We start from the raw sequence: 13,323 nt of genomic DNA, 5'->3' as shown, positions 1-13,323 counted from the left end.
ATTTTTTAGCTCTAGTATTTCTGTTTGGTTCTTTTGTATGATATCTGTCTCCTTGGTGAATTTCAAATTCACATCATGTATTCTTTTCCTGATTTCATTTAGTTGTATATCTGTATTCTTTTGTATCTGAATGAGTTTCCTTAAGACTATGATTTCCTTAAGAATTATTTTTCTGGCATTTCATGTTTCCTTATGACTGGGGTCTGTTACTGGAGAATTAGTATTTTCCTTTCCATTCTTTTCCTTTGGTGTCATATTTCTTTGCTTTCTCATGGTTGGTGTGTTTGTACATTGATTTCTATGTATCTGGCAGGAAAAGTTGCCTCTTCTAATTTTATGGAGTAGGTTTCATAGGGAAAGACTTGTTACTATGAATAGGTCCTGAGGTGTTGGTTTGGTGGAGTGCATTGGTTAGATGGATACAATAGTGTAGTCTCCATGTAGCTTCTTCACGTGTAATCCACATTAGTGGCATTTGCAATCCTCTCAGTTGCCTAGGCTGAAAGAGTTTGCGGTGATAGCCATGTAGCTTTGCCAGGGTGGGCTCACTGGGCAGTTTTTCAGGTTGGGGTGCATATGTGCACACAGTGGGTCAGCCAGCTTAGGGTCTGGTTGGCTGGGATTGGGGCCACAGGTCTGTTACTCTGGCCAGGAGTGTGGGTACATGGTCACTTGGCCAGCCTGGAGGTGTGCCTGCCAGAAGCAGCCCACAGGGCTCATATGTGGCCTCACGGCTACTCAGCTGGCCTGGGGTTTTGTCTGTTAGGGGCGGGGATAAGGCTATTTCTCTGGCCCATGACACGATTGCATGGCTGCTCAGCTGGCCTGGGGGTGTTTCTGCAGGGTGTTGCCCATGGGTTATTTGTATACCTGTGATGCAGGTGCAGGGCTGCTCAGCTGGTCTGGTACTATGTTAGCTGGGGTGGCAGTGAGGCTGCTCCTCAGGCCTGAGGTGTGGGCATAAGGCTGCTCAGCTGGCATGGGGGCATTTCTGTTAGGGGCTCATGGGGCTATTTCTCAGGTCTGAGACTGGTGCAAGGCTGTTCAGCTGGCTAAGGGGTGTGCACACTGGGGGTAGCCTGCAGGGCTGTTTGACCAGGCTGGGATGTGTCCACCAGGGGATAGCCCACAGGGCCGTGGAAGTGGGCTCTTGGCTGCTTGGCTGGCCTGGTGGTGTGCTGCCAGGGGCGGCCCGAAGGACTATTTCTCAGGCTTTGATTGCAGGCGCAGGGCCTTTGGCAGGCCAGAACTCTGAGTGCAGGGAGCAGGGGCACTGCAGGCTGTTTCTGAGGTCCTGAGTGTGGGCATGTAGCTGCTTTGCTGGCCTGGGGGCATATCAGCTGCTCGTAGGCTTGGAGACCTCTCCCATTTGGGGGAGGGTATGTATGTAGTGGTTTGGCTGGCTCAAGGGCAGGTTCACCCTGGGCAAGACTGCCAGATTGTTTCTCTGACCAAAAGCGTGATGGTAGGGGTTGATTTCCCTGCCATGCAGGACCAAAGTCATAGCCAGTCGTGGTCCTAGGCTCTGCATAGCTGGGATTGTAGCATTCAGCTACCCATGTGGGCTTGGAATGAAGACGGGTCCCCAGTGTTGGAGAGGTACAGTGACTCCTGGCCCCCAGAGCAGTGCGCATGCCAGAGGTGACTGGTCTCAAGATAGTGCTTGTGCTGCAGCAGCTTGGCTCACTGGCGGTAGGTGGAGGGCACACACCTTATGCTCCTAATCTGGGTCAGTGCCGTTGCGTGAACTTCTGACATCTCTCCAAACTGGACACAGGGCTTGCAAGTACTATGGGATTCTTCTGTTGTAAGGACTGTAGATGTTTGTGGTGGCCATGAGGGCTGATGGGGATCTTCTGTTTACCTTTTCCCCTCTGCAATGAGAAGTTCTTCCTGACTGTGGGCAGATCCAGTCTGGGTGGGGGAGATAGGGCTGCAGAGGCTGGGTACCTCCACACTGCTCTCCTAGACTTGCAGTCACCACAGGTGCATCTCCACTCCCCTGCTGCACTCTAGTGCTCTCCCTTTGACACTCCAGTCAAATCTTAGCTGTTTATTCATTGCCTTGGTCCTTTCTTTTCGGAGGATGAATGCCAGGTGTGTCTAGCAGCCATCTTGCTGGCATCATTCTCTTAGTTTATTTTTATGGATGCTCAGATTGTTCTTTCACAAATGGGAACTTCTTCAGGTTTCTGAATTCTTCTGGCATTATTTCTTGATAGTTTTCTTGCTTTCTGGTACTACAAAATGTTTAAGGGTCATCTGGTACATTTCCTGCCCCAGACCTGGAAATGACCATTCCTCCAAAGCATTCTGCTTCCTTTTAGTGGGAATAATATTTAGAAACTATAGTTTGGGCACCAGGATCCTCATTGGTACTAATCTTGTCATAATTTCTAGACTATTGCAATGAATGGAATTAGGAAATTTTTTTTCCTTAGAATTTAGGAGTTTACCCTGCTATTTCTCATGCACATATAGATTATAGGGTTCTTTCTTCTTAGATGTCAAGTTTGTGTCTTATAATTAAATGTTTGGATTCTCATGGCATGAACATAGTTATTTGCTATCTATGTGCATATAAGTTTCAGAATAATAATACAGATATTTTTATAATAACATGATTCTGAACATAATTTAAGCTTTTTTGCAGAATTTTTTTTGTTTTATGGTACATTCTGCTAAGGATGTACAGTCAAATTACTTGTTTTTAACTCACTTTTTAGAGTTCATCTCTGTGTGATTATGCTACCAACTTGATAGACTGATTTGTTTAATTTTGCCTTTTGTGAATTGTGGTTTAGATTTGGTTTTATTTTAAAATTATGTAAAATGTTGACATGGTGTTAAAATAAAATATATAAAACCAGTGTATTTTCAGAGAAATCTAGCTCTTTTTTTCCCTGTTTTGCTCTCCCCTTTTAAGGAATCAATTAAAATTTTTTGTGTTTGTCTTCCATTTAAAAACGATAAGCCAATATGCATGAGTGTGTATTTGTATTTCCTCTTCACTGTCTTAGATAGATAAAAGGTAGCTTACTACATGTACTTTCTGCATCTTCTTTTTCTTAGTGTATCCTGGACATCACTCTGTAGTGATGGGAATCACTCCGTAGCATATTGGGAAATTCTTTCTATTTCAGCTGTACAGTTGTAATGATTGTATGTGCCATAGTTTAACCTATCGTAGGTTAATATTTACATGTTGTTTTTTTGAAGAAATGCTGACGTATTTTATTGTTTTGTAATGTAAATACGTATTAACACAATGCTTTGTGATTTTATCTGTTTGATTTCTATAGTTATCATCAAGTCTTGTAACCCCGTGGCATTTAGTTTTTATAACTACCTTCGAACTCATCCTTTGCTCATTCGAAGAAATCTTGCCTCCCCTGAAGGAACTTTGGCAACCTTAGGTCTCAAAACTGAGAAGAACTTTGTTGATAAAATTAACCTCATAGAAAGAAAATTATTCTTTACCACTGCAAATGCTCATTTTAAAGTTGGATGCCCTGTTTTAGCCTTGGAGGTACTCTCCAAAATTCCAAAAGTAACCAAAACATCTGCCTTATCTGCAAAAAAAGATCAGCCTGACTTCATTTCTCACAGGATGGATGATGTACCTTCACATTCAAAAGCTCTGAGTGATGGCAATGGAAGTTCTGGCATTGAATGGTCAAATGTAACTTCATCACAGTATGACTGGAGTCAGCCAATAGTAAAAGTTGATGAGGAACCTCTTAATCTTGATTGGGGTGAAGATCATGACAGTGCCTTAGATGAAGAGGAAGACGATGCTGTTGGTTTAGTGATGAAAAGTACAGATGCCAGGGAAAAAGATAAACAATCAGATCAGAAGGCCTCAGACCCTAACATGTTATTAACACCTCAGGAAGAGGATGATCCTGAAGGTGATACTGAAGTTGATGTGATTGCTGAACAACTAAAATTCAGAGCTTGTTTAAAGATCCTTATGACTGAATTAAGAACATTGGCTACAGGTTACGAAGTAGATGGAGGAAAACTCAGATTTCAACTCTATAACTGGCTTGAAAAGGAAATTGCTGCCTTGCATGAGATATGTAATCATGAATCAGTTATTAAAGAGTATTCCAGTAAGACATATTCCAAAGTAGAGAGTGATCTACTGGATCAGGAAGAAATGGTAGACAAACCAGATATTGGTTCCTATGAGCGCCATCAAATAGAAAGAAGAAGATTGCAGGCCAAACGAGAGCATGCAGAAAGACGAAAGTCATGGTTGCAGAAAAACCAAGATCTCCTGAGAGTATTTCTCAGCTACTGTAGCCTTCATGGGGCCCAAGGTGGTGGTTTGGCTTCAGTAAGGATGGAACTCAAATTTTTGCTACAAGAATCACAACAGGTGTGAATATCACTTTTTTTTCAATCTTGGTTATTTCAGTAATTTCAGTAGCTCTTCCAGTTATAGCTATAAAGCTCTTTTACTACTTTTTACTAGTTAATCTAAATATGTTCAGCTCCTCTCTTTATAGGAGGCAGATATTTATACTCTATGTGTCTTAGACTGAAGTTTTGATAATAAGGAGTAGGCTTAACAGCTTGAGAGTATTCTTGTGTCATATTTATCTTTATACCATCTACATCTAGCATAGTACCTGGTACATACTGGGTGCTCAATAAATTTGTGTAGAATGAGTGAGCAAACATATTCCCTTTACACAATGTTTATCACCAGTATTTCTATCAGAGAACTGATAAAATTTTTTAAACTACTTTGAAAAAAATAATTCACTATCACCCACAGGAAACTACAGTAAAGCAGCTCCAGTCTCCACTACCACTGCCTACCACCCTACCTCTGCTTTCAGCAAGTATTGCGTCAACAAAAACAGTCATAGCTAATCCTGTATTGTACTTAAATAATCACATCCATGATATACTTTATACTATTGTTCAGATGAAAACACCACCTCATCCCAGTATTGAAGATGTGAAGGTAATGTAAAGTTTATGATCATTTGATATTATACACCCTGAGAAGGTAAATATGTTATACCTGTCTTTTAATTCGAACTTAGGGGAAATATTTTAAAGTGCTACCTTTCTCACTCATGATCAGTTCAAGAGTATTAGTCCAATGAATGTAATTTAAAAGTAAGTGTTCTTACTTCTGGAGAAGTTATTGTCTTCCTTTAAGACAGACAAATACTTTTGGCAATAAAACTAATTTTCTTGACAGTATTCTTGCTACTTAATATTCCTTTAGATCCTCCATTCCCCTTAAATGAACCATTAAGTTGGAAATATGACTATTTGTTTACATGCCAAGATACTATGAAAATACAAGTTGGGGAGTATCTGGGAGGGAACCATGATTGGTCACAAATGGTCCCAGAGAGAGTGTCCTTATTACTGTTTCCTTGGTGGTTGTGTTTATTGGAGGCAATAGTTAGAGGCAATCAGAGTTTTGGCAGTTACTACTGCGAACTATATTGATACCCTGTGCTAAGATCTTAAAAACTGATACAGTCCAAGAAACACTAGGGAGCTTGGCAGGATCTGGGGAGCTAGCTGATCAGACTTTTCACTGTCCCAGCCTAAGTGTATTTGTGCTATGCTTTTTCCAGTTCTAGTGGCTGATGCACAATTCAGGTCCCCTGTTTTCTTATTTTTTATTTGTTTTGTTTGACAGGCACATTTAATCTCTGGCAGCACATTCTTCTAAAGGCCTGGTCATAACCAATTAGGGACTTCTCATCCATATTATGAATTAACCTGTATTAGTATTTTAGCAGAGATTATTTAAATCATTTGTTAGGTGAATAGGGACACGCAGAAAAGGCATAAAAAGCATATGAATTCAAAGTAAACATTTCTAGTTCCTAGAAATTTGGATAAGGCTTTCAAAGAGTAATCTGGATAAGGTATGAAACTGTTTCTAAGGTCCCTTCAAATTTAAAGATTTTGTGAGTCTGAAAATATTGATTCAGTATAGCATTTCAGGGTGGTGGGTTTTTTTTTTTTAATTATATGGAGAAATTTAAAACTTTCTAAATGTAAAATTCTAAGACTGTCCTCAATTCATGAGTACCAAGTAAATTACTTTCTGGAAAATTTGCTGTTTCACACAGTGATTGACACATTTACTGAAAAGATTTACTTCATTTTCATTGATAAGATTAAGTCTTTATTTTCATCAAGGCGAATTTCGTGAGGCAAGCTTAAATAAAAGCTCTGAAAATTCTATTCTTATTTTCTTCTGCTTTTTTTTGAATATTACTATTTAAGCTAATTGTTAGGGTAGGACAAATGCCCGTAATATGAACATTAGCACTTTGCTCAGGGCCTGGTAAACGGCAGGCTCACAGTAAGTAAATGTTTGATTAAAATGTGTCTGAAACAATCAGCTTTATTGTGGCATGTGTATAAAGGTGGGTGACAGTTACTTTAGAAGATTTAAAGCAGAGTTAGTAGTCTCATCTAGGATTCAGTCTTATTTATGATGTTGCTAGGTTTCCTGGATGTTTTCTAATTTTTGAAATATTACTGTTGTGTAGAAATGTTAGTACAAAATGTAATTGTGACTGTTTTGGTTTTAGGTGCACACACTTCATTCACTAGCAGCATCACTTTCTGCATCAATTTACCAAGCATTATGTGACAGTCATAGCTACAGGTAAAAAAAACACCCAAAATAGTATTAATACAGCAAAAACATTAAACTGTTCCAGAGTTATATTAAGTTTCTATTTCCTAGGGACTGAAAAATCCCTGAATATGACAGCCATGATATTTTAATAGATGCGAGAGAATCAGAAATAAAATAATTATTTGTTTAGTTGTCACCTAGTAGTCACAGAGAAATATAGAAAGTAACAAATAGTAAATGTAAATTACCATCATTACCATCCTTTTTGTTTTTAAGAAAGAAGAGTTTACTGTCCATAATAACTTATAATATGAAATTTTCTAATTGTTTTTCCTTAGAAACAATTTCTTTTTGCATTAGATTAGCAGCTATTTAACTAATTATCCATTGAAATAAAAAATACTTTTGAAAAATGAAAAAGTACATTCCTAAAATGGAATTATTTAAATTACTTTTACCTACCCATTTACATATGATGTAAAAGTCTTTGGAAGTGATATCAATTAGAAGAAATGGATTGAATTTTTCTAAATGTATAATTGCCTTCATTAGTGTGTACTTTGCATTTTAATGACTAGAGCAATGTAAGTAGCAAGAAATTGAATCACTTGGAAAGATAACCTAGATTTAAATGAATTATGTTAATAAATGAAAAGTTTATAATAGTAGATTCACATTAAATTGATATTAAATATATTTCTAGCTTTCTTTCTTGTAATGGTAGCAGCCTTTTGTGGGAACATTTGGTATCAAGTAAAGAATTATCTATCAAAATGGCCTGTACTCTGATTGTAACCTAATTAGGCTGTGTCTAAATAACTCCAAAGATTAGAAATGTAAATAAGGAAAAAAGTTGATTTAGTTGACTGTTGTCATCTAAATGATCAAAGATAACTTGTTTGATGTCAGTCACCATTAAAATGGCACCAAATGAAAATGCAAATACGTTGTTTTTAAATATATATTTTCCAGTTGGTCGGCTATGATTTACTAGACTCAGCTTGACTTTCCGCTTTTATATTTTCCCCAGCTTCACAAAGATAGCCATTACAGAGAGGGAAGTAAATATTATTAAATAATATTTAGGGACATTTGGTTTTAGGTTTAGGTATTTCTAAAATGTGATTCTCTGGGTTTTAGTTCATAACTTTAATTTAGGGTTAAACTTGCACAACTTTGCAGAGAAAAGAATTGCAACCTACTAGTCCCTGAAACTTTCTGCCTACTGTATCCTAGTACCAGCAGTAGTCTCCTTACCTCAGACTTTGTAAAAACACAAAATAAAAATTACTGCAAATAGAAAAGATTTTAAAGTATTAAAGTGGCATCTGGAAAAAATTCTAAAGGAATAAGTGTCATCTGCCCAACATAATAAAATTTGTTATTTTGTTTAAAAAAAACAGTAAGCATTTGTAACTAATTTCAGTAATTTTCTAAAATAAATTTTTATTAGAACAGTGAATGCATTTTAAGAATTTTTGTTTCTTAAAATAGGTGTCTAAAATAGATGATGTACATAAAGTGCAATTTTTTATTACCTCTCAGGATGATAAATAACTGAACCTATTTGTTTTAGCAGTCAAACAGAAGGAAATCAGTTTACAGGAATGGCTTATCAGGGACTTCTTTTAAGTGATCGTAGAAGACTAAGGACAGAAAGCATTGAAGAACACGCAACACCAAATTCATCTCCTGCTCAATGGCCTGGTGAGAATTTAAATGATTAAAAAAAAAAATCTTCTAGTTGGCAATTTCTTCTTAAAAGCCTACTGACCAGTTTCCTGCTTGTTGCTGGATTTAGTGAGTGGTTCCTTTCTTTCTTTGTTTTTTGATGATGTTTTTCTGCTATGGATTAGGAACTATTAAGTACTGCAATATTGTCTGAAGACTCAGGAAGTTAAGGCTTCATAAAACCAGCTATGTTAACCAACATAAAAAAGCAATGTCTTAACATCCTTCATAAGGATGGAGCACATTATCTTTCTTAGAAATTTTAAATTAGAGTCTTAGAAAATCACAGACATATTTTCACAGACATACCAGAGAAAATACAGTTAGTTGTTCTCGGGCGTGTAAATGTATGTCTTGGGGTAGGAGTGACTATTCTGTGGTACATATATCATGCTGTCTGACAGTCCTTTTTTTCTTGTTGGCTCTCTTTCTCATTCTCTACATCAGTTGTTTCAAAACTTCTCTACTCTCTTCAATATCCTAAGTGTATATTTCAGATTACTTTAACCATTGCCTTGTAGAAACACATTGTTTTCATTTTAACCTCTTATTTCAAAATAATTTCAGACTTGCAAAAAATTGCAAACATAATACTAAATTTCACCCAGATTCCCCAAATGTTAACATTTTACCATGCTTGCTTTGTCATTCATTTCTTCTCTCTCACTCACTTGCTGTTTGTGTATCTAAGTGTATTTTTTTTGAAAAATTTCAGAGTAAGTTGCAGACCAGATATCCCTTTCCATCTAAACATTTCAATGTGTGTTTCCTATAAACAGACATTCTCACATAATTATCCAATTTAACATTTATGTTCTCTAATCTACAGACCTTTTTTGAATTTTGCCAGTTGTCCCACTAATGTGCTTTTGGGGGCCCATATGTAACATTTAGTTGTCATGTCTCATTAGTCTCCTCTTATATTGAGTAAAGTCTTCCTTCTTTCTCTTTCACAACTTTGACACTTTTGAAGAGTACCAGCCAGTTGTTTTTTTAAGTGTCCCTCAATTTGGGCATTTCTGATTTTTTTTTCTATCTTTCTTTATGTTTATTTATTTTATTTTATTTTTTGAGACAGAGTCTTGCTCTGTCGCCCAGGCTGGAGTGCAGTGGCGCAATCTCGGCTCACTGCAACTTCCGCCTCCTGGGTTCAAGCAATTCTCCTGTCTCAGCCTCCTGAGTAGCTGGGACTATAGACGCATAACACCATGACCGGCTAATTATTTTGTATTTTTAGTAAAGACAGGGTTTCACCATATTGGTCAGGCTGGTCTCGAACTCCTGACCTCAGGTGATCCACCTGCCTCGGCCTCCCAAAGTGCTGGGATTACAGGTGTGAGCCACCGTGCCCAGCCCTGATTTTTTCCTTAATGTTGGATTCAGGTTACGTATTTTTTGGCAGGGATACCACAAAAAAGATGTGTCTTTCTCAGTAGGAGATATCAAGAGGCATATGATGTCATTTGGCCCCAGCTGCTGTTAACTTTGATCACTTGGTAAGGTGGTTTCTGCCAAGTTTCTCCATTGTAAAGTTACTTTTTTTTCCTTTGTAATTAATCAGTATCTTGTGAAGAGTTAGTTTGAGACTGTGTAAAATATTATACTTTCACTTGCTAATTTTAGCATCTAGTGATGATTTTTGCCTGAATCAGGTATTACTGTGGGGTTACTAGATGGTGATTTTCTAACACTATCACTCATTTTATGTATTAGCTGAAATTGTACTTTAAGGAAGAGCTTCCCCTTCTTACCTTTTGTTTATCTACTCATTTATTATATCAGTGTAGACAAATGGATGATTTTATTCTATAGGCTATAATCCATTCCTATCATTGTTTATTTTGTTGCTCAAATTATGGAAATATTTTGTAAAATATAAATGCATAATTTTGGATAAGTTGCAAATTTGGATGTTTTTTCCTTCTGGTGCTTCATCCTGACATACGTCTTATGATTTTATATACCCTTATAGGTGTGAGCTCACTTATTAATCTCTTGAGTTCAGCCCAAGATGAAGACCAGCCAAAACTGAACATTTTGCTATGTGAAGCTGTTGTTGCTGTTTACTTAAGTTTATTGATACATGCTCTTGCCACAAATTCCTCCAGTGAATTATTTCGGCTTGCAGCCCACCCATTAAATAATCGAATGTGGGCTGCTGTTTTTGGAGGCGGTGTAAAACTTGTTGTGAAACCTCGAAGACAATCAGAAAATATTTCAGGTAAGATACGTTTGATACCAGTAATGTATGTAAATGTTAATCATTTTGAATGTTAAAATTTTTTTTAATGTTTCAAGAAATTTCACTTTGAAAATAAGCGATGCTTAAAGTATAATCACTCTTGTTATGACAGCAAATAATTAAACCCATGATATAATAAACATATAGTTTGTTACTTTTATTTTTATAGAAATAACATTTTTGAGGTTGATAAAGCAGGACATGTTTGAAGAAGATTAAAAATAGAGGAAAGGTAAAGGTAAATACAGAAAAAATGTTAAGGAACAAAGTCATACAAAAAGAGTAGTTCCTAAGAAAATAAAATGAAAAAAAAAAGCAAAAACAAAACGGATAGTTCTTAATTACAGAAAGAAGAAAATTTAAGTAAGTGTTCAAAATCTTTAGCGCATACCAGCAGTTGGCTTCAGATTAAATGTATGGTCATGTGCAAGATAGCCATTCCAATCATACACACAGTTTTTAAATTCTATTTTTTTATTCTCCAAAATATGTTCCTTTAGTCTAAAATGTGATAGTATTATTCCATTTTCCTTGTGTGTTTCTTCTTCCCTCATGGCCAGAATATATTTTTCATCCCACTTTTGAAAATGGTATGATATGGTGAGGTATAGACTGATGCCGCAGGAAAGATTTCTATCTTGATGCTGATATATAGAAATCATCTTAATTCATCCTTAGAAATGGACATATTACAGATGAGAAATCAGTGGCACACAAGTTTACTGACACTAACCTCTGTCTTCATTGTCTGTGATTGAGTTAAATAAATAGGTTCCTGTGTAAGTCATTGTAAGGGAGATGATCTTATCAACTCCCACTGCTTCCATTCCCATCAAATGTGGATATCTGAATCTCTTTCTTGCTGCTTGGTTATAGTCCACTTTAAACTTAAAAGTTTTTCTCCAAAATTGTTTATTTCTCTGCCTGAGTTTTCTGATTTTTTGTTCATGGTAATTTATCCATCAAATCATCCATGTTTAAAACCTGCCAGTACATATTAATATTTGCATTAATTTATTCACTTAACACCTATCAGGCAATTAACAAAGATATTTCAGGTAGTGATAAGAACTGTGATAAAAATGGAGTAAGTGGAAAGACAGTGATGAGGGAATGGGAATGGACCAGTTTAGTTAAGGTGGTTGGAAGACATATTTCTGATGAGATAGCATTTGAGGAGAGCTGTAAGGAAGTTGGGAATCACACCATGTGGATATCTGAGACCAGAGCATTCCAGGCAGATGAATGCAAAGGTCCTGAGGTAGAATTGAGTTTGGCCTTTTCCAAGAACTACCCAGGGACCATCATGGCTCTCATGAAGAGGGGGAGTGTTGTAGGAGATGAGAATAGAAGAGTAGCTGGGGCAAGTTCCTTTAGGATCATGGTAAAAGCGTTAGTTGTTCTAAAGAAAGAGAGGAGGTGACAGACTCTGATTCAGCTTTTCAAAAGAACTGCTCTAGCTGCTTTGTGGAGAATAGACTGGGTAACATAAATAAGAGTAGGGAGGCTGGTGGTAGGGAGGCTAGTTCACTTAAAAGATAATTGTGGGTTACCATCAAGGATGAAAGGATCAAGTGTGGTATATTCGTGCAGTGGAGTGTTACTCAGCTATAAAAGGAATGAAGTACTAATGCATACTATAATCTGTATGAACTTCAAAAATAGGCTAAGCCAAAGAAGCCAGACACAAAAAGTCTCATATTGTCTGGCTCCATTTATATGAAATATCCTGAATAGGTAAATCCATAGAGACAGAAAGTAGACTGTGGTTGCCATGGGCTAGGGGGAGGGAGAAATAAGGAGTGACTGCTTATTTGGTATAGTGTTTCCTTTTGGGGTGAGGAGAATGCTTTGAAACTAGATAGAGGTGGTGGTTGCATGACATGTTAAATGTACTAAATGTCACTGAATTGTACACGTTAAAATTGTTAATTTTATGTTATGTAAATTTTGCCTCAATTAAAAAGAAATAATAGTGGTTCATCCTAGGGTGTTAGTTATGGTCAGAGTGAAAAGTGATCATATTCTGGGTATAGTTTGAGGTTAGAGCCAATGGATTTGTTGATGAATTGTGTCTGGGGTAGGGAAGAAAGAAGAGTTGAGATAAAATTATTTTCTGTGATGGGGAGGTTTAGGAGAGGAGCAGGTTGACTTCTACTTTCTGGCCCTCCCATACCCAATTCCTGAATCCTTTTGCTATTTCTTTTGTGTATCACTCATATACAACCCTTCCTCTACTTTTTACCACCCACCGTATTAGTGCAGGCTGTTCTTATGTCATCTTCCATCTTCCTCTCTAATTGATCAGACAAGCCATACCTCATTGTGTGACTAAAACTTAAGAGGTGTTAGTGAGAATTGCCCAAAACATAAGTTCCCAGGTTCATAGCCACAGACTTGTCCTAAGCTAACTCTAGACTGTTGTTGATATTACTTCCCTCCGTGACTCCTGTCTACCAAAAGTAATTTACTCCTCATTTACCCAAACCTTCTTTGATTATTTGTTTATGTTGTCCTTTTCCATTTTCCCATTGAACTTCTGCCCTTCTTTTAAGGCACACTATTAAATTCTACATATTCAGTGAATCTTTCTTGAACCTCATAGCCAGGGATAATCAGTCAATCACTCACTTTAATATTTATTGAATATACCACTTATTTAGTATATTTTATATAGAATTACTTTAATCCTTATTTTAGGGAGCACATGGCAAGATAG

General features: G+C 37.0%; 1 protein-coding gene across 16 annotated transcripts in view; it reads left to right on the top strand.

Moving 5' to 3' along the window:
- The window catches only part of DMXL2 (Dmx like 2), a 174,322-nt gene that overhangs the window by 137,234 nt on the left and 23,765 nt on the right, over window positions 1-13,323 (top strand). For 13 of the 16 annotated variants that reach the window (XR_010151669.1, XR_010151668.1, XR_010151667.1 and 10 more), the window contains 5 exons: window positions 3,303-4,384; window positions 4,787-4,978; window positions 6,582-6,658; window positions 8,208-8,338; window positions 10,335-10,583. Coding sequence is in view for 7 of the 16 variants with exons in the window: in XM_054667536.2 (XP_054523511.1) it covers window positions 3,303-4,384; window positions 4,787-4,978; window positions 6,582-6,658; window positions 8,208-8,338; window positions 10,335-10,583 (1,731 nt within the window). In the remaining 9 variants the exon portion in view is untranslated. The remainder of the gene's footprint in view (window positions 1-3,302; window positions 4,385-4,786; window positions 4,979-6,581; window positions 6,659-8,207; window positions 8,339-10,334; window positions 10,584-13,323) is intronic. The other 3 variants (XR_010151664.1, XM_009429128.5, XM_009429127.5) reach the window with 1 other exon arrangement.

The sequence above is a fragment of the Pan troglodytes genome, chromosome 16 (assembly GCF_028858775.2).
Source record: "Pan troglodytes isolate AG18354 chromosome 16, NHGRI_mPanTro3-v2.0_pri, whole genome shotgun sequence".
NCBI classification, from domain to species: domain Eukaryota; kingdom Metazoa; phylum Chordata; class Mammalia; order Primates; family Hominidae; genus Pan; species Pan troglodytes.
The sequence above is the reverse complement of the archived record's forward strand: the minus strand, read 5'-3'. Positions and strand labels throughout refer to the sequence as shown.